At 55.3% G+C, this 17,882-nt stretch overlaps 1 protein-coding gene across 2 annotated transcripts in view; it reads right to left on the bottom strand.

Moving 5' to 3' along the window:
• The window catches only part of TCF20 (transcription factor 20), a 189,043-nt gene extending 171,449 nt beyond the window's left edge, over positions 1 to 17,594 (bottom strand). For both annotated transcript variants that reach the window (XM_067698289.1, XM_067698294.1), the window contains exon 1: positions 17,372 to 17,594. In XM_067698289.1, the coding sequence (XP_067554390.1) occupies positions 17,372 to 17,419 (48 nt within the window). In that variant the 5' untranslated portion in view covers positions 17,420 to 17,594. The remainder of the gene's footprint in view (positions 1 to 17,371) is intronic.
• Positions 17,595 to 17,882: the final 288 nt, after the last annotated feature.

Genomic DNA, 17,882 nt, shown 5'->3' on the forward strand with positions numbered 1-17,882 from the left:
CAGCTTACAAACTGTGGAAGGTTCAGGAAAGTTTAAATAAGCAGGGAGAGGGAGGGCCTGGCCCGAGGGGCCTGTGGCTGCCCTGGCAGGCGTCCCTCCCGCAGACAAGCCTGTGTCTTGCCCCTGCTGCCTGCCTGTCAGGCGGGTGCCCGGGCAAGCTACGGGCTTGACCTCTGGGATGCAGAGGCAGCCGATCTGTCGCAGCTGAGATTGTGGCTGTGTTGCAGAGGGCGTGGAACAGGTGGCAGCTTCTCTGCGGTCACCTCTGAAAGGATTGGCGTTTTCCCTTCTCCTTGATATGAAAACCAGCTGCTGGGCCCGGGCCCCGGTGGGCGGAGACACCGTAGTTCCTGTGAAGTGTTCATCGTGCGGTGTCTCAAGTGGGTCAAGGCAGTGGACGCGAGGGAGCTGGAGGCGGAAGGTGACGCCGGAGTCCCTCTCTGAGGCCTCGGAGACGGCAGCCGGGACTGGGAGTGCGGAGCTCAGGGAAGCCCAGGGCCTGGCTCCTCAGCCTGGTGTCCCAACTCCTTTTCCCTGATGAGGGATTTGTATCCAGAAATATAAAGACCTCTTACAACCCAACAATAAAAGGACAGGAATTCCCTGTCGGTCCAGTGGTCTGGACTCGGCACTTTCACTCACGTGGTCTGGGTTCAGTCCCTGGCTGGGGAACTAAGATCCTGCAAGCCGCGTGACGCAGCCAAAAAACAAACAAACAAAACAAACAAACAAAAAACAATAAAAGGACAAATAACCCAATTTTGAAATGGGCAAGGAATATGAACAGACATTCTCTAAAGAAGATGTGTAAATGGCCAAGAAGCACATGAAAAGATGCCCGACGTCATCAGTCATTAGCCAAAACCACAATGAGATACCATTTCTCACTCACTGGGATGGCTGCAGTCAAAAGACAGGCAATAACAAGTGTTGCTGAGAGGATGTGGAGAAACTGGGACCCTCATACACAGCTTGTAGGAATGTAAAATGGTGCAGCCACTGTGCAAAACAGTCTAGCCACTTGTCGAAAGGTTAAACAAAGAGTTACTACACAGGGACTTCCCTGGCGGTCCAGTGGTTAAAACTCTGCACTTCCACTGCAGGGGCCACGGGTTCGATCCCTGGTCGGGGAACTAAGATCCCACATGCCGTGCGACACAGCCAGAAAGTTTAAAAAAAAAAAAAAAAGAGTTACTATATAACCCAGCAATTCCACCTCTAGGTATCCACTCAAGAGAAATGAAAACACACATCCATACAACAATTTGTACGGAATGTTTGTAGCAGCGTTATTCACGATAGGTCCCAAATGGAAAAAACCCATCTGATGAATGGATGAATAAAATGTGGAAATGTGGTCTATCCATTCAATGGAATATTATTTGGCCATAAAGAGGAATAACGTACTGATTCATGATACAACATGAATGAATCTTAAAAAAAAAAAATTATGCTAAGTGAAAGAAGCCAGACAAGAAAGGTCACATATTGTCTGATTCCATTTATGTGAAATGTCCAGAATTGGCAAATCCATAGGGACAGAAAGTAGATTAGTGGTTACTCAGCCCTGGGAGTAGGGAGAAATGAGGAGGGATTACTAATGGGTACAGAGTTTCTTTGGGGGATGATGAAGGTGCTCTAGAATCAGATAGTGGTAATGGTTGCACAACTCTATAAATATGCTAAAAACTAGTGAATTATACACTTAAAAATATATATATATTTATTTTTGGCGGCGTTGGGTCTTCGTTGCGGTGCGTGGGCTTCTCGTTGCGGTGGCTTCTCTTGTCGTGGAGCACGGGCTGTAGGTGCGCGGGCTTCAGTAGCTGTGGCTCGAAGGCTCTAGGGCACAGGCTTAGTAGTTGTGGCTCACGGGCTTAGTTGTTCTGCGGTATGTGGGATCTTCCCGGACCAGGGCTCGAACCCGTGTCTCCTGCATTGGCAGGCATATTCTTAACCACTGCGCCACCAGGGAAGCCCGAATTATACACTTTAAAAGGATGAATTTTATGGTATGTGAGTTATATCGCAATAAAGCTTTTTTTAAAAAAATGATAAATATCTCAATGAAGCTAATTTTTCAATGAGAAAATGTCCCATACTTCAGTCTACCCCACAGGCCCCCAGGAGTTGGCCCTGCCACCTGCCCAGGCTTGGCCCCTGCTGCTCCCAAGCTGCCAACTTTGGACAAAGGGGGGGTACCAGGTAGTGGAGGCCTTGCTATGTGCACAGCACCCTGCTTCCTCCCATGAGTCCCACCGGTGTCTGCCTCAGGCCTTTTGCTCCAGCTAGTCCTTCTTCCTGAAACACTCTCCCCCTCACCACCTCCTGCTCGTCCTCTGGATCTCAGCTCAGATGTCTGGTCCTTAGAAAGGCCTTACCTGTTCCCAGACCCCGTGACCCAGTCTCTCTACTCTCACACAGTTCCCAACCTTCGATGCAAGCATGGTGCGAGCACGGAGTACACGCACAATAAACCGTAGCCAAACGAGTGAAGCAGGAACAAGAAGTTCAGTCTGAGGCTGAACGTGTTGGGAAGCACGGGCTGCAGAGGGGAGCAGGCAGGCCGAGGAGGGCCTGTGCGGAGTGGGCTCTCCTCAGGGCAATGGGACACCATGAGAATGAGGAGGGTGGCGTGCCAGACTCAGGTTCAAGAAAGATCTCTTTGGCTGTTCTGCAGGGGATGGAGTAGCAGTACAAGGCTGGAGGCATAAGGCCAGGGGGAGGCCATGGCCTTAGTCCAAGCCTGGAGGAGCAGGGCCCAGCCTGTGACTGTACAGACACAGAGGAGGGATACACGGGGAAGAATCCGGGAGCCAAAATCAAAGTGACTTGGAGACGGCACCAATGGAGGGGAGACGGGGTCCAGGATGACGCCAGGTACTGGTGGTGCAGAGGGCCAGGTGTGGATAGGGACATTTCCAAGTTAGGTGCGCTGCAGTAGGACCACGTCTGGTGTGAGGTTATCCGAAGTGGCCAATTGTGGGAACTCAGCAAGTGGTACCCGCACCCCACTTACCAGATCTACCCCCGATCCCATATCCATCCCCCTTGACCCCTCATCCTCCTGGGTCAGGTCTCAGCATCCCTACTGCTCAAGGCCACAGCCTCCTCACTGGTCTACCGTCTCAAAACAATTTGCCTTTTCTCATTCGTCCTCCGTGGTGCTGCCAGCACAGGGTGGGCCATCCCCCAGCTCAGAAACCTTCAATGGCTTCCCACTGCCCTCAGAACAAAGGTCAGATGATCCATCAGGGCCTATGAGCCCCTCCGTGGTCAGCCCACCTGGCTTTGCAGAATCCCCTCGCCCCCATGCACCCTGTGCCTTTGGGTATGCCGTGCTTCCACCCCAAACGCTCCCTCTCCCTCTGTGTCGGGTCTAAAGACCACCTCCTCGGGACCTCCCCATCCCTGCCTCCCTGAGTCTTGGCAGCACGGGGCCCTCAATTCTGTCAGTCTTTCCTGGAACCCAAACCAGTGACATGACCTGACCAAAGAGCTTTAGTGATGGAGACTTTGCTTGAAACGACTTAGAAATGTTCAACAATGAGATCACATGCAGTCACAAACTTGTTGAGTGACCTTAAACTGGAGAGAAGTGAGACTATCCTTTGGTCGTATTCTGCCCCGTGAAGTTGCTTCAGGCCCGGACATGAGGTGTCAGTCCGCGAGAGCAGAGACTTGCCTGCTGAGTTCACGGACACAGGCCCAGTGTCTGGGGCAGCACCCGGGTAGTTGGGGTGCTGAGGTGGGGCTGGATGGGTGGGAGGAAGGGTGGTGGGTGGGCAAGTGGATGGATGAGTAGACGGGTAGGAAGGATGTGTGGAGAGGATTCATATGGGCCATGGACCACTTTAAGCCCAGCCCCCAGTCCAGAGCACAGAGAGGGTGACCCTTCCCGGGGCTGGGCTGGGATCCGTGTAGCCCCCATGCGCACAGAAAGCCCCAGCTTTCTAATCCACCAGGGGCTGCCAAGCTGGAGATCCCGCTTGGCCATGGCATCTGCTTGTTTGGGGCTCAGCCGCCCCCCACCCTTCACAGCATCCCTGGCCTCCCTTAGGGTCTCTGCTGAGCCTCTGGGCTCAGCCAGCCTTCCCAGCAGTTTGACCAGAACTCTCTGGAGCCATCCTTGACACCTCTGCTTGCTCATGCGCTCCCTGTCTCTCTCTCTCTCTCTCTCTCCCACATCCAATCCATCAGCAAATCCTGTTAGATTATTTTCAGCAGCCTCCTATCCGTCTCCCTGGTGCTGCCCTTGCCCCTCCCCCAGTTTCTTCTCCACTCAGCAGCCAGAGGGATCCTTTTAAATGGTGAGTCCAGGAGGCCTCACCATCTGGCCCCCATTTCCTCTCTGAGCTCATCTGCTACTGCCTCCCCCTCCCTCACTCCCCTCCAGCCATGCGGGCCTCCTTGCTATTCCTTGACCGTGTGAGGCACGCTCCCTGCTCCCCGCTCCCTGCTCCAGGCCATTGCCCTGGCTGATCCCTCGGGCTGGAATACTCTTCCCCCAGAGAGCCATCTGACTCAGCCCCTCACCTCCTTGCCGTCTTTGCTCAAATGTCACTTTCTCAATTAGACCTTCCTTGGACACCTTATTTATAAATGAAAAAAAAAAAAAACCATCCACCCCTTGTTTCCCTTCCCTGTTTTATTTTTCTTCTTAGCACGTATCACTCTGGACCACAATATATTTTACTTCCTTATTATGTTTTTTGTCTGTGTTCCTCCATCAGGAAGTGATCTCCATGAGGGCAGGGGTCTTGTCCACTGCCCTGTACCCAATACTGAGCATGGGGTCTGCATGGCACAGATGAGGTGCTCAACAAACACGTGCAGAATGAAGGAAGGAATGAGTGAAACTCTCCAGGGTCCAGGCTTTCTCCTCCCTGAGCTGGCCTGACCTAGGCTCAACGCCCATGCAGGTCCTCCCAGCCCCATCACTGCCTTTATCCCCTGGCCACTGGCAGCTCTGGCCCACCATGAGGCTACTTTGAAGAGTCCCAAAGCCCCTCCCCTGCCTGAGGGCTGCCCACACCCTCTCAGAGGCTGCTGGGATGGGTGCAGGTACCGGTGGCTCCCAGAGCTGAGTTCAAGGGAAGATGATCCAGGGCTGGCCCACGCCCTACTTGGTTCAGAACCACTTACGGTTTATGCAGCACCTTCCCCAGCGGGCCCAGGTGGACCCCAGCAGCTGGGACTCCCCTGAATACCACCCCCCGCCACCAACTTACATTCTCCTGTTCTTCCCTTTAATCCTCGCCTGACCGGGTAGACAGAGTGGATGGGGTCACTGAAACTGGAGCTCAGAGAGGTCATGTGAGCTGCCCAGGGCCCCCAGCAAGGTCCCGGGCTTCCCTGGTGCTGGGCCGGATGCGACTGGATAGAGGGTGCTGGCTCCTCCCTTGCCACCCCCGCTGCACTGGGGACAGTGAGCTGGGTGGTGGGGCCCATGCACGATGAGCTGACAGGATCTCCAGTGAAATCAGCTTGGGGACTGAGGCCAACAAATCGATGAGCAGTGACAGCTCGACTCAAACGTTTCACACAGACTTCACGCTGTTGCGGTTGCAGGGACGTGGCGGAGACGTGGCTCTGGAGACCGGTGAGGGGAGCTTGTTGGCCACGGAGGTCAAGTGTGTGTGTGCGCATGTATGTGCACTGCAGGCACATGTGTGTGCGTGTGCCACAGGGTACAGGACCCATGAACACACAGATCACCATGGGTCCCGAAGTCTACATCCCCTCACCCCAGTGACTCCAAGGGGTGGCCTGGCGATGGGGAAGGGCACCCAGGAGGGAGAGAAGGGGGCATCTGGACTACCCGGCAAAGGGCATAACAGGACAGAGTCCTAACCAACGCACAGCCCGACGCAGGTGCAAAACCCGACTCAGCTGCTTATCCTCTGCATTCCAGGCCTAAGCTCTCTAAGCCTCAATTATACCATCTGCCAACTGGGTCTAACAATTCCCACGTTGAAGGTTAGTCAGGATTAAACAAGACGAAGTAGGCATTCAATACACGATAACTATGTAGGTTACTGGTAGTTTTATTAGATCTCGCATTTGCACAGGAGAACAGGCTGCCCATTTGTTCTGGAAGCTGTCGCCAAGCCCCCTGCTTCTGCCTTGCAGTGAGCAGGACACCAGACACAAGGCCCTACCCTCAAGAGACTCACAGATACTAATAATGACGTGCACGAACGTGTATGTCCCAGCCGGCTGACTGTCGGAGGCGGTGTGGTTTGCTGCTCTACAAGCACAACCTCATTTAATCCCCTGGAGAACCCTATGAGTTGGGGGCAGCTGCTGTCATCCTACAGAGGAGAAAACAGAGAAGTGAAGTAGCTTGTCCCTGGTCACCCAACGGGCGAGGGGCAGAGCCAAGATTTGAGTCAAGGACCTTCCTACCACGCACAGGCAGGACACGAACCTGCGTGACCTGAGACACCGACTGCTCACATCAAGGCGGCACCCGGGGCCGTGGGAACACTGGGGAAGGAGGATGTGAAGAGGGGTGGCTCAGGAAGAGACGGACAGGGAACTCCACTGCACAGGGACTTAAAGGCATGACGGCTTGGACAGGAGAAGGGGAAGGGTAGGCCAGGCAGGGAAGGCAGCCTGGGCAAAGGCCCAGAATGGTGACAGGGCAGCCCAACCCAGGCCTCCTCCCTTCTGCCTGGCTCCACCCTCCCGGCTGATGCGGCTCTCAAGGGCCTACTCACAACCTCTTGCCTCTGCCCGTGCTGTTCGCTGTTTGCATGCTGTGTCCCTTATTCTTCTCCCTTCCAAGCTCGGCGGGGGCAGGATTTGAACCAAGCCTGTGGATCCCTGGCTACACTGCCCTGCTTCACAGAAAGGGTGAGACTTAAGCCAAGAGAGACCCAGGGTAGAGAGGAGTCTGCCAGGAAGAGCATAGTGAGCAGAGGGAACAGAATGTGCAAAAACACGAGGGCAGAGTCAGGACTGGGCCTGGATCTGTCCTCCTGCAAAGCCCAGAGTCCCCACCACCACCCACCAAGCTCCAGGGCTGCAAAGCCAATGCTCCTTCCACTGCCCTGCCCGGGGGATGCAGGATGCAGGGGACGCTCACCCCTGGGGATAGAACCCCAGCTCCAATGTTGTTCAGCCCAGATGCTGCTTCTCCCTGAGCCTTGGCTTTCTCTCTTGTGACATGAGATGGTAGGCCCACCTCAAGAATTATTTGAGCAAAGGTAAGGAAAGTCTCTAGCACAGAGTAGGTGCTCTATAAATACCAACTGCCTGGAGCACCGTGACAGAGCCCATTGGAGTGAGATTTCCCCAGCTCTCTGGGTCCTGGCATTGAGCCATTTCCTAACCAGGGAGCCAGGAAGCTCTGGAGGGCAGGGAGGCTCTGGGCTAAGCCTGGGTGGGGCTGCGATTCAGAGCAGTGAGGTTATTACGAAGATGACATGTGAGCCCTGCCTCCTGGAGGCCAGTGTCAGTGGTGGCAAGAGGCCTGTGTCTGCCCTCAAAGCTGTGCTTTTCAAAAAGTCATCGTGCGGGGGGACTTCCCTGGCAGTCCAGTGGTTAGGACTCCACGCTTCCACCGCAGGGGGCCCAGGTTCCATCCCTGTCCGGGGAACTAAGCTGCGCGGTGCAGTGAAAAAGAAGAAAAAAAGAAAGAAGTCATTGTGGGGCCTCCCCGTTACTCAAGGTACCCCACGGCCCAGCTGACACATGAGACCAGGAGGCAGCTGTCTGGAACCCCTAGCCTGACCTACCCCCGCAGCTCCCCATGTGAGGGAGGCAGCGGGGCCTGCAGGGCTGCTCCACAGGCACAGGGCTGTTGGAGGTGGCCCCTTTGCCACTCCACCCTCTAAGCTTGGCTGTTATAGGGGAAGCTTGGGGGCCCCAGGAGGGGACAGTGGCGCTTACTGGGCACCTTTTGTGGGCTCCTTGACTCCTAATGCCTCTGACAGCTAGGTATTAATATCCCCATTTCACAGATAAGGAAACTGAAGCTTGGAGAGGTCAAAGAAACTTGGACTGCTCAATCCAACATGACTTTAATCTCCCCTCCCTCCACTTGCAGAGGTTGTTGAAACTCCTGCAAAGTGTCCATCTTGGGCATACCTGGAAGAAAGTTCTTAGTGTAGGCTGAAATTAGCCCCGTGAAACTCCCGCTTCAGGCCCCAGCACCAGCTCTCAGCTGTACATGGCCTAGGCCCTCTGTCCCTAAAGCAGCCTCAGAGAATGAACCCAGCAGGACCACCCCATTTAACCTGTGTGTCTCCCCTGGGTAACTGCTCCTCTCCGAGCTTCTGTCTCCCGATCTGTCAAATGGGGATAACAACAGCCCCTGTTTGAGGGGTGGTTGGGAGGCTCCAGGGAGTCAATAAATCTGGAATATTCCAGGAGCTTCCAGAGTCTTCAGAGAAGTTCCAGCCAAGGGGAGAGGCTCAGAGGGTTTCCAGAGGCCTGACTCACCTCCCCCAAAGGAGGAAGTGGCCTTGATCACGGCAGCCCTGCGGTGGGGGCATGGGACTCAGTCTCAGAGCCTGGCATGAGCAGGTTCCTCACACCTGTGCGATGGACCTGTGCGATCCTGGCTCCCCGAGACCTGGCCCACACACAGGTGGCTCAGTCTTGTGAAAGGACAGCAGGGAGTGGGGACAGGTAGGTCTGGATTCAAGTCCCTTGTCTGCCACTTACCAGCCATGTGGTAATGTGGCTGCCAATCACCTCTCTGCTCTGAGCCTTGGCTTCTCCAGCTTCGCGGGCCTGTCTCAGGGCTGTGGTGCTCACCCGAGTGTGAGGCCAAAGTTGGGTGGCCCCTCAAGTGGAGAACCAGGCATGCTCCAGGGCTGGCCTCCGCTGGGGACAGCCAGGCTGCCCCTTTCACTGTCTTCCCTGCCTCGCTGCTCCCTGAGGGAGCGACTGGAGAAACACATCCAGAAGAAAGGCCCCATGTCTTTGCATATTCTGTTCCCCCTGCTCACCATGCTCTTCCTGGCATTCTCCTCTCTTCCCTGGATCCCTCCCTCCAGGTTTAAGTCTCACCCTCTCTGTGAGGCAGGACACGCAGCAGAAAAGGCACATAGTCAGGAGTCCACTGATGGGAAAGCTGAGCTGCTGAAAAGAGAAGTGATGCATCCAGGATCACACCACTGGAGGGAAAGAGCCAGGATCCAGCCCAGGCTCCGCCGCTCCTCCTAACGCCTCTCCAGGCAGCACTTAAGCCCCTCCTCAGTCCATCTCCGCCAGCCACGCCGCCCACACTCATTCCCACCTCGGGGCCTTTCCCCACATGGTGACCCCAACCTGGAAAACTTGCCCTTCTCTCCACCCACCTGACCCCTATTGACTTTAATATGTGGTTACCTGCCCACCAGGCCGGTCCTCAGCCCCTGGAGCACACTGCCTACCTGTCTGCCTGACCCTCCTCCCTGCCCAATTTCTATTCACCTCCCAGGTGGCCCTGAGTATGCCCCCCCCTTCAGGAAGCTCCCTCGGACCGGCTGGACCAATTCCTCCTCTGAGCTCATTCCCGGACACCACCCCATTCCACCTGCTTCTTGATTTCTGGCTTGGCGTCTGTCTCCCTCCTCAGACTAGGGCACTGTGGGTGGCACAGGAGGTCCTGTTCACATGTGTCACCTCAGCACCCAGCACAGAACCTGATACAGACCAGGTGTTTAGTGTTTGCTGTCCCTTCATGGAATCCATCCATCTAGCTTTTCATTCCACAAATGTTTATTGAGCATCAGGGATACAGCAGTGAGAAGACAGGCGGGGCTCTGCCCTAGTGCGGGTTACGTTCTAGTAACAGACACATACATGTATAACATAAGGTCACGTGGCAATAGTTGCTGAGGAGCAACAGAGCAGGGAAAGAACAACCCAGTGGGGAGAGGATGGGGCGGGGAGGTAAGGGAAAGTCTCTCTGAGCAGGTGACATTTGATCGATGTAAATACCAGAAGGAAGTAGATACTGGGGAGAAGGAACAGCAAGTGCAAAGGTCCTGAGGTGGGAATACACATGGTATGATGGCGGTCAGTGGGCAAGATGGGGGGTGGCAGGAGCTGAGGGCAGAGAGGGAGCAAGCGGGGGCCCCAGGCAGGACTCTGCTTTGACCCTGAATGAACTGGGAGCCATTGCTGGGTTTGGGGCAGAGAAGTGCAGGATCTGGCCTAAGTTCCAGCAGGGTCACTCTGGCTGCTGCATAGAGAATGGATTCCAGTGGGCCGAGGGGGAAGCAGGAGAACCATGAGGAGACTGCTGCACTCATACAGGTGGGCAGTTCAGGTGGAAAAGGGGTCAAACTGCTGGTATATTTTGAAAGTAGAACCAACAGTATTTGCTGATGGTGAATGGGGGTAAAGGTGGGGTGGAGAGAAAGAGAGCTTGAGATTATGAAAAGAGAGGGAGACAGGAGTCAAAGATGAGCCCAAGGTTTTTTGGCCGGAGGAACTGAGTGGAAAATGAAGGTGCCGTTACCTGAGGTGGGGAAGGTTGTGGAGATGAATTTCAAGAGCTCGGTTTGTGATTGCTGAGGCGAAGCTGCCCCCTGGCCATCCAAATGGAGCTGTGGCAGGCAAAACGCATCAGCTGGACAGGCCTGGAGTTTGGGAGAGAAGACCAGGCTGGGTGTGGGCACCTGCCGTATGAGTCCCCACGTCTTGCACATAGTAGGTCGTCAGTGAGTGCCTTGTGAGGGACACAAAGCTGGCCATAACACAGCTCCTGACCTGTAGGTAAGGTGGACCGGGGCCCCGCGGGCCAACCACGGAGAGCCGCATCCTGAGGGGGGCACAATGGGCCCCGCCAGCATTCCTCGGATAACATGGCTGGAGGGTGGTATGGGAAGGCCTCTTGGCCAAGGTGGCATAAGAATCTTGGCAGACAGAGATGGGGCGGGCATTCTGAGAAGGCAGGGGCTCTGGCTTTAGGGATGAGGTGGGAAACAGGAGGGGGAAGGCCCAATGGAGCCAGTGGGGCTGGGGTTAAGTGGATGGTGCAGGAGCCCAACCCCTGGCTCCAATCCACGCTCTGGTACCTGAGGCAAGATACTTAACCCCTGAAGTCTCATCTTTTCCTCTAAAATAGGAATGATAACCATATCCCCTGCATGGGTTGGTGTGAGGATCAAATGAGTTAATCCATGTAAAGTACCCAGAATAAAGTGATGGCAGGTTCTCGAAAATGTGACCTACCCATTAGTACTGAGTCCAGAGAAGGCGGTGTGCTCCAGCTGGGAGAACGAGAGAGAAATGAGGGGAGAGAACAGTGCATGAGGCCCAAGTGTGACGTACCTGGGGCCCAGTTAAGGAGGGGAACTTTATTCCCTTTAGGCAGTGGGGAGCCATGGAATGTTCTGTGCAGAGAGAGAAGCGGTGCTCTATTTAGTCCTCGATTATCCTCTACCTGTGCTCAGCTTGATGCACCCACTCCCATCCCAGGCCCAACAGTCCCACCCAGCAACCCACCTGCTGGGCTCAGGGGCACGTCTCACGTAAGAGCTAACGCCTGGTGAGCTCTTAACTACATTAGTTCTCTCAACTGCCCCGTGTGTGAGGTTTGTCCGATTATCATTATGGTTTGACGAATGAGGAAACCAAGGCACAGAGAACGTCACACAGGTCAATGTCGTCACGCAGATGGTGGCTGGCAGAGCCGGGACACGAACAAACCGAGGCAGTGGACTCAGCTCCAGAATCTCCCCCTGCCTCTCCCGGCTCTGAGACAGACCCCAGAGCCCTTTGAAGTGGCCGGGCATCGTGTGGAGCACCCAGCACTAAGTTTCTCCCAGCAGGCAAGGTGGGGTCGTTATGCCCACTCCCAGGGGCAGAGGCTGCAAGGTGAAGGGCCCCACAGCTTGTCCACGGAGGAGCTAGGACTCCAATCCCAGTCCCTTAGACTCCACATGCCCGCACTAGGGACCTGGCAGGCACAACACCTGGAACCCAGAGCTTCCTCTAACCTGAGCCTGAATCAGGGGTGAGCTCCCTCAGCCTGGAGCTATTTCTGAGGTCCTCGCTCCCCTTTGGGAGGATGGGGAAGACAGTGGATCCGTCCTCCCAGGCTGCCCTGGGGCTCGTGTCACAGGCCCCTTCACTGTCTGTTCCCCTCCTTCATCCTTTCAAAGTGGTTTTTCATCCCAAGAACCGACCTGGCTCACCAGGTCCCGGCCCTGCCCTGCAGAGAGGAGACTGAAAATCAGGCTTAACTGCATCCTCTTAACAGTTTCACAGCCAGAAAAACCAGCAGAGGGAAATACAATGTTTGCAGATCGGGTCAGGTCCAAGGTCACTCCATAAAAATGGATTCCTAGAAAAACATAAACCAGCAATTTACCCAATGAATTTTATTGGCTCAAAAAAATAAATAAATAAAAAGCTATCCCATTTGAATAACGAAGGGAGAGAAACCATTCCCAGTTCCTCCTTTATTAGTGAATAAGGACACACAAAACTCAACAGAAATGGAACGTTCACAGGCAGCTTCAGGACTGATTTATTAGCCGCTTTCGTTTCATAAAATCCAGCATTTTCTATTAAAATAGGATGATGTCCAAAAGGTCTGTTTGCTTTAAGAAATTGTATTTAATACAGGTCAGGTCCTAGTTTTATTTTTTGTTTTTTTAAACAAAGCTCATATTCTCCTGACTCCACGCCTGTTACTACAGCCAGAGGGAAACTGATTTCAGAATCCATCTGATAATGTCGGATTTCTTTGTGGCATCCACTTCATCGCTCAGCAGCCAGCCATGATGTCATAAGCCCATCAGATTTCCGGTAGGGGGGAAACGCTGGGGAATTGGAAAGAATGGATGTTTCTTACCCGTCAGGAAGGGGAGGGAAGGGGCTGGGTGTGTTTGGGAGGCAGGGGACGACGGGAGGCAGGCTCAATGTTTGTGATATTAAATGTCAGGCAGAAACCTGAAAAATCCAGCCACCCAGATGTTTTCTAAATATCCAGATGTCTGGCACCGAGCAGACCGCACTCCTCCCGCCCCCTCCCGTCCCAAGAGGAGCTCGACATTTCGGCTTTGACCTCAGGTCTCCGGCGAGTGCGGGCTGCCAGGAGCTGTGCATCCTTGAGGCTGCCCACCCTCGGGTTGGGAATTTTTTCTAAATCTTTACACATGGATGACAGGAGTAACTACGTCCAGATTTTTAAAAGCTGTTGAAGCAGTGATTTGAAAAGTTCAGTCCCTGGAATTAGCTTCCACGGAATACACTATGCAAGCCAAAAAGGAGGGAAAAAAAAAATCCCTCAGCCAACACACACACAAACATATGTGACTCTTAAGCCATAGGAGTTAAAAACCCAAAACAAAACCAGCAAGTCTGAGAACCAAGGACTCGGAACTGACACTGAGAAGCGATGAGCCCTCCCACAGGAGCACGCTTCCCCCAAATCAGAAAAACACCAAACAGCTTTGTTCTTCCTGACAAAGCCCCTCGCTTCCAAGGAACAGACAGTTGCCAACAAAAGCACAGGGTAGAACTAATTTACACTCAGACTCGGGGCTTCGAGGAGTCATAAAGTACAGAAATGGAAATGGCTTTGCCTGGGAATCTGCCTCCCCACCACTGGCAATGGGGACCCCCGGGCCTGGGGGAGCCCCGCAGGCCACAGACGGAGCAGAGTCCTGGCTTCCAGTGGCCTGGCCACACGCCCACTGAGGCCACCTCCAAGGCCTGTAGCTAATTGCTCCTGAAAACGAGCCAAGAACGGCAGGCCCCTGGGGCCCAACCCTGCAGACTTCACAGGGAGCCAGGAGGAGAGGCAGCTGGGGAGGGGACCACCTCCAATTAGAGATGAGTGCTTGGATAAAGAGGAAAGGGGTGGCCAAGGGAAGGTGTCTGGCAGAGGGCAGGAGGAGGTGAGTGGGGGCTCAGGGCTGGAGGTGGGGGGCTCAGTGGCATCATCTCCTAGAACAACCCCTGTGCTTTTCAGATGCAGAAATTGAGGGCCGAGAGTGGCTGAGTGGCCCACCCAAGGTCACCAGGCTAATTAGAGGGACAGCCAGTACTGGGGAACAGAAAACACAGGCGTGGCATTGCATGCCTCTTCCCTGAACGTTATCTAATTTAATCCTCACAACACCCTGTGAGGGAAGGATTATCATTAACCTCAGTTACCAGAGGAGCCAATGGAGGCGCAGAGCGGTTAAGTAATTTGCCCAAGGTCACACAGCTCGTCATTAGCAGAACTTGGCGTGAACTGCTGAGTCGCTGCCCGACTCCAAATCCAGTGCTCTTTCTGCTGGGTCGAGGGGGAGGCAGTTAAGGTTTAACTGGGAGCAGTGAATCTGATTTAAATACATCTTTTCTTTTTATTTGGTTTTTTTTTTTGCGGTACGCGGGCCTCTCACCGCTGTGGCCTCTCCCGTTGCGGAGCACAGGCTCAGGACGCGCAGGCTCACCGGCCATGGCTCACGGGCCCAGCCGCTCCGCGGCATGTGGGATGTTCCCGGACCGGGGCACGAACCCGCGTCCCCTGCATCGGCAGGCGGACTCTCAACCACTGCGCCACCAGGGAAGCCCCTAAATACATCTTTAAAATGCTGGTGATCCCCATAGAACAAAAGGGAGTAAATCATTGCAAATTATTATTTTTTTAATTTTTTAACATCTTTATTGGAGTATAATTGCTTTACAATGGTGTGTTAGTTTCTGCTTTATAACATAGTGATCAGCGATACATATACACATATCTCCATATCTGCGAGTTAATTTTTTAAAGCAATTCCAGTCAGGAGGGCTGGCTGGGCGGCTGGGTGGGGAGCCCGTTTTTATTCCTTCGCTGCCAGGGCCTGAATAAAGCATGCAGACTCTCTAGCTGTGCGTGGAGGCCGCTCAGTCCCCTGAAGTGGGGAGGATGGGGGGGCACTAAAAGCTCTGTCAGGCATCTGTGAGAGCATAATCTGCCACAGGAAAGCTGCCAGGCGCACAGGTCTGTCAGAGCCAGGGGAGGAGGAATTCACTGAGCGTAGAAACGATGAAAAATGAAAATAAGAGTTGCCCCTCTAAGCCTGATTCCTACTTTCCAGCCAGGAGTTTAAATGAACTGTAGATCACCTGGGCTACTATGTGTGGCCCAGAGGCCTGATTCCGGATGAGAGAGGCACTGCCCAGGGTCCTGTCTGTCCAAGATGTGGGGGGAGGAGGGGAGTTACTGTGGCCCTGTACCCTGGCCATCCTGGGGACCCTGCTGGCCACCACCTTCTCCCAGAGTGGCATTTGAAGGAAACCAAGCCTCCCAGAGCTGGGACAGAAAAATGAGGAGTAGGCTGATCTGAACTCAGAGAACAGCACAGTCACCTGTCCCCAGGCCTCCCCCCAGAAGGGTCTCTTCCCTTCCTGAGGGCCAGGCTCGGCGCTCCAGTGGGCCATCTGTGCCAAGCCTTTTCCTGCTCTCTTCCTCACCGGGCCTGCTGGTTTCTTTTACTTTGTATCTCTGAACAGCAAATGGGGTGTGGAGCCCAGGACTCAGGCCGGGGACGGGGAAAGAAAAGTTTCTGCCGTCAGGATGCCTGACCTGGCTGAGCAGCTCCTGTTTTTCTGGGGAAATTCTACTCATCCTTTATTCGCTTGGCCTACCATCTACCCAGAAGAGATTCAGGTCCTGCCCTCATGCCTCTTACAGTTGATGGGAGGAGACAAACATCAACCCAATAATGACATAAGAATATCCACAGAGGGACTGGTTCCCGGGCTATGAGAGCCTGGCATAGGGAAAGTGTCAGGTCAGGGAGGTCAGGGAAGGCTTCCTGGAGGAGGAAGAACTGATGATGAGGCATTAACCCTTCTGACTCACTGTCGCCTCTGCAGAGAAGCCTTTCCTCATGCCCACTCAAGGTTGCCTCCTGTCCCCATTCCTTTCCTGACTGTTGTTCACCAGCTATGTCCCTGCACTGGTCTGAAGTCCTGTGAGGGCAGAGACGGGGTTTGTCTTGTTCACCACCGAGTTGCCTGTGCCTGGGACACAGTTGATGTTTGATGACTACTTGTTGATCAAAAACATAAATAACATGTGCAAAGGACCTGTGAGGAATCACAGAGACTAGGAGGGTGTGTGAAAGTAAGAACGGGGCCAAAAGGCACAGAGAGGTGGGGCCACCCCGAGAAGCACCCTGGACCTGTAGGTGTCCCTCCAGCCTCTGGGCCCCCTTCTGCCTTTCCCCTGTGGCAGAGACTGGGGTTGGGTGTCTTTCTTCTCCTACAGAAGAGTGTCACATAGCTACCCTGCCCCACTTAATCTGCGCCAGACACAGCTCCCCTGGGTCGAGGTAGGTGAGCACTAGATTCACTTGTCCCATACTCTCCGCCCCCCCACCCCCGCCACCGCCTTCCCTCCTCCATTCATTCCCTTGCCTGATGCTGTGAGGCCACTGGGAGCCACAAAGGGGCAGGGGGAGGCAGATCCGGGGGTCCCGATCCAGGGCCTCCTGACACCCCACCCCCAGGTTTCATCTGCGCTCCCCCCCCCCCCCCCCCGCACCATCCTGGCGCCCTTCCTCCTCCCTTAGGCAGAAGTGGAAGGAGAGAAGGAGCAGGGCTCCGGGCTTGGACCAGACCCGGTTGGAGTCCCCTCAGCTGATGACCAGCGCGTGTCTGGACACCAAGCTGGCTCTGCCCCTCACAGGTGAAATGGAGATGCCCCAGGCTTCAGCGGGGACAGAGCAGGTGCTGGGCGGACCTGCCTGAGAGGCTCGAAATCAACCTCTGGTTTTCCTCTAGGGCTCAGTTCAGTTACTGCCTCCCCAACTCCCTTTGCCACCTCAGCTGCAGAAGCTGAGGCTGGGGTTTGGGCTTCCCCCAGGGCGCCTCTGGCCCGGGGAAGCGGCTGAGGCCGGCGGCGGCGAGCGGGGTCCCAGCCCCAGCGCGGCGCCTCCGTCGGCACGCGGACCCTCCGTCTGCGCCGCGCGCTCCTGCAAACTTTCCGCGTCTGCCACCCGCCCGCGTGTACACCTGCTCGTGGTTATGCGGCGCGGGTCCACACAGCCTCACCTGCCCCCGGGTCGCTGGAAGGTGCCTCAGTCATAGTCCGAGTCTCCAGGCTCACCCGCCGCGAGTTACGAGGACCGTCAACCCCAGCCTTCGGGATCAGTCTCCACTACCTCGGGATTTCGGGGGTGCCTCAGCCCGCTCACCTGCGCTCGTCTACACCGCCTCGGCCGACCCCAGGTCACTGAACACGTCTCAGCTCAGAGGCCGCGTCCACACCGCCTCGGAGATGCCTCATCTCTGGGGCCGCGTCCACACTGCTCAAGCCTCACGAGACCCTTCAGAGCGCGGACCGGGACACAGACCCCGCGACAGCCACTCAGCGTGGGAGGTGGTGCCCCGATCTTCTCCGGGCGCCCCCCACGCCCGGAGACGCCCGCGGGGGGCTGCTTACCTTGCCCGCGGCCTCACGCTCCTGTCCAGGCGATACCGTCTCTTTCATACATTGGTGCAAGATTGTCGATGGTGAAAGAAAATGTTGTATATCCTCTGCCGGTCACTTGGCAGTTCCCCACCCTCCCCCCTTTCCTCTTTTTTCGGCCCTTAAGACAATACTGGGCCCCAGCGGCCGGCCGCCGGCCAGGGAACTCCGGGCAGGCGCGGCTGACCGCGGCGGGGCGGGCCTTAGGCGGGGAGTGGGCGGGGCCTGGAGGGGCGGGGCACGCGGGCTCCGGCCGCCCTCCCTGGGGAAGCCTTGGTCTGCGACTCGAGCTCCTGTTCCGGCTCCTGATTAGTCGGCAGGCCGGCGATGCTGGCGCCTGATTGGCTAAGGCAAAGAAGGGGTGCAGACAGTGGGGGTGTGGGGTTGCGGGATCCATTCTTTGCCTTTTCTTTTCCCCTGTGTCCGCCACTACTCTTTTGGGTCCTCCTGAGATCTGTATCCTTTTCCTCACTGCTTCTGTACA

Source organism: Pseudorca crassidens, chromosome 11 (assembly GCF_039906515.1).
Source record: "Pseudorca crassidens isolate mPseCra1 chromosome 11, mPseCra1.hap1, whole genome shotgun sequence".
NCBI classification, from domain to species: Eukaryota; Metazoa; Chordata; class Mammalia; order Artiodactyla; family Delphinidae; genus Pseudorca; species Pseudorca crassidens.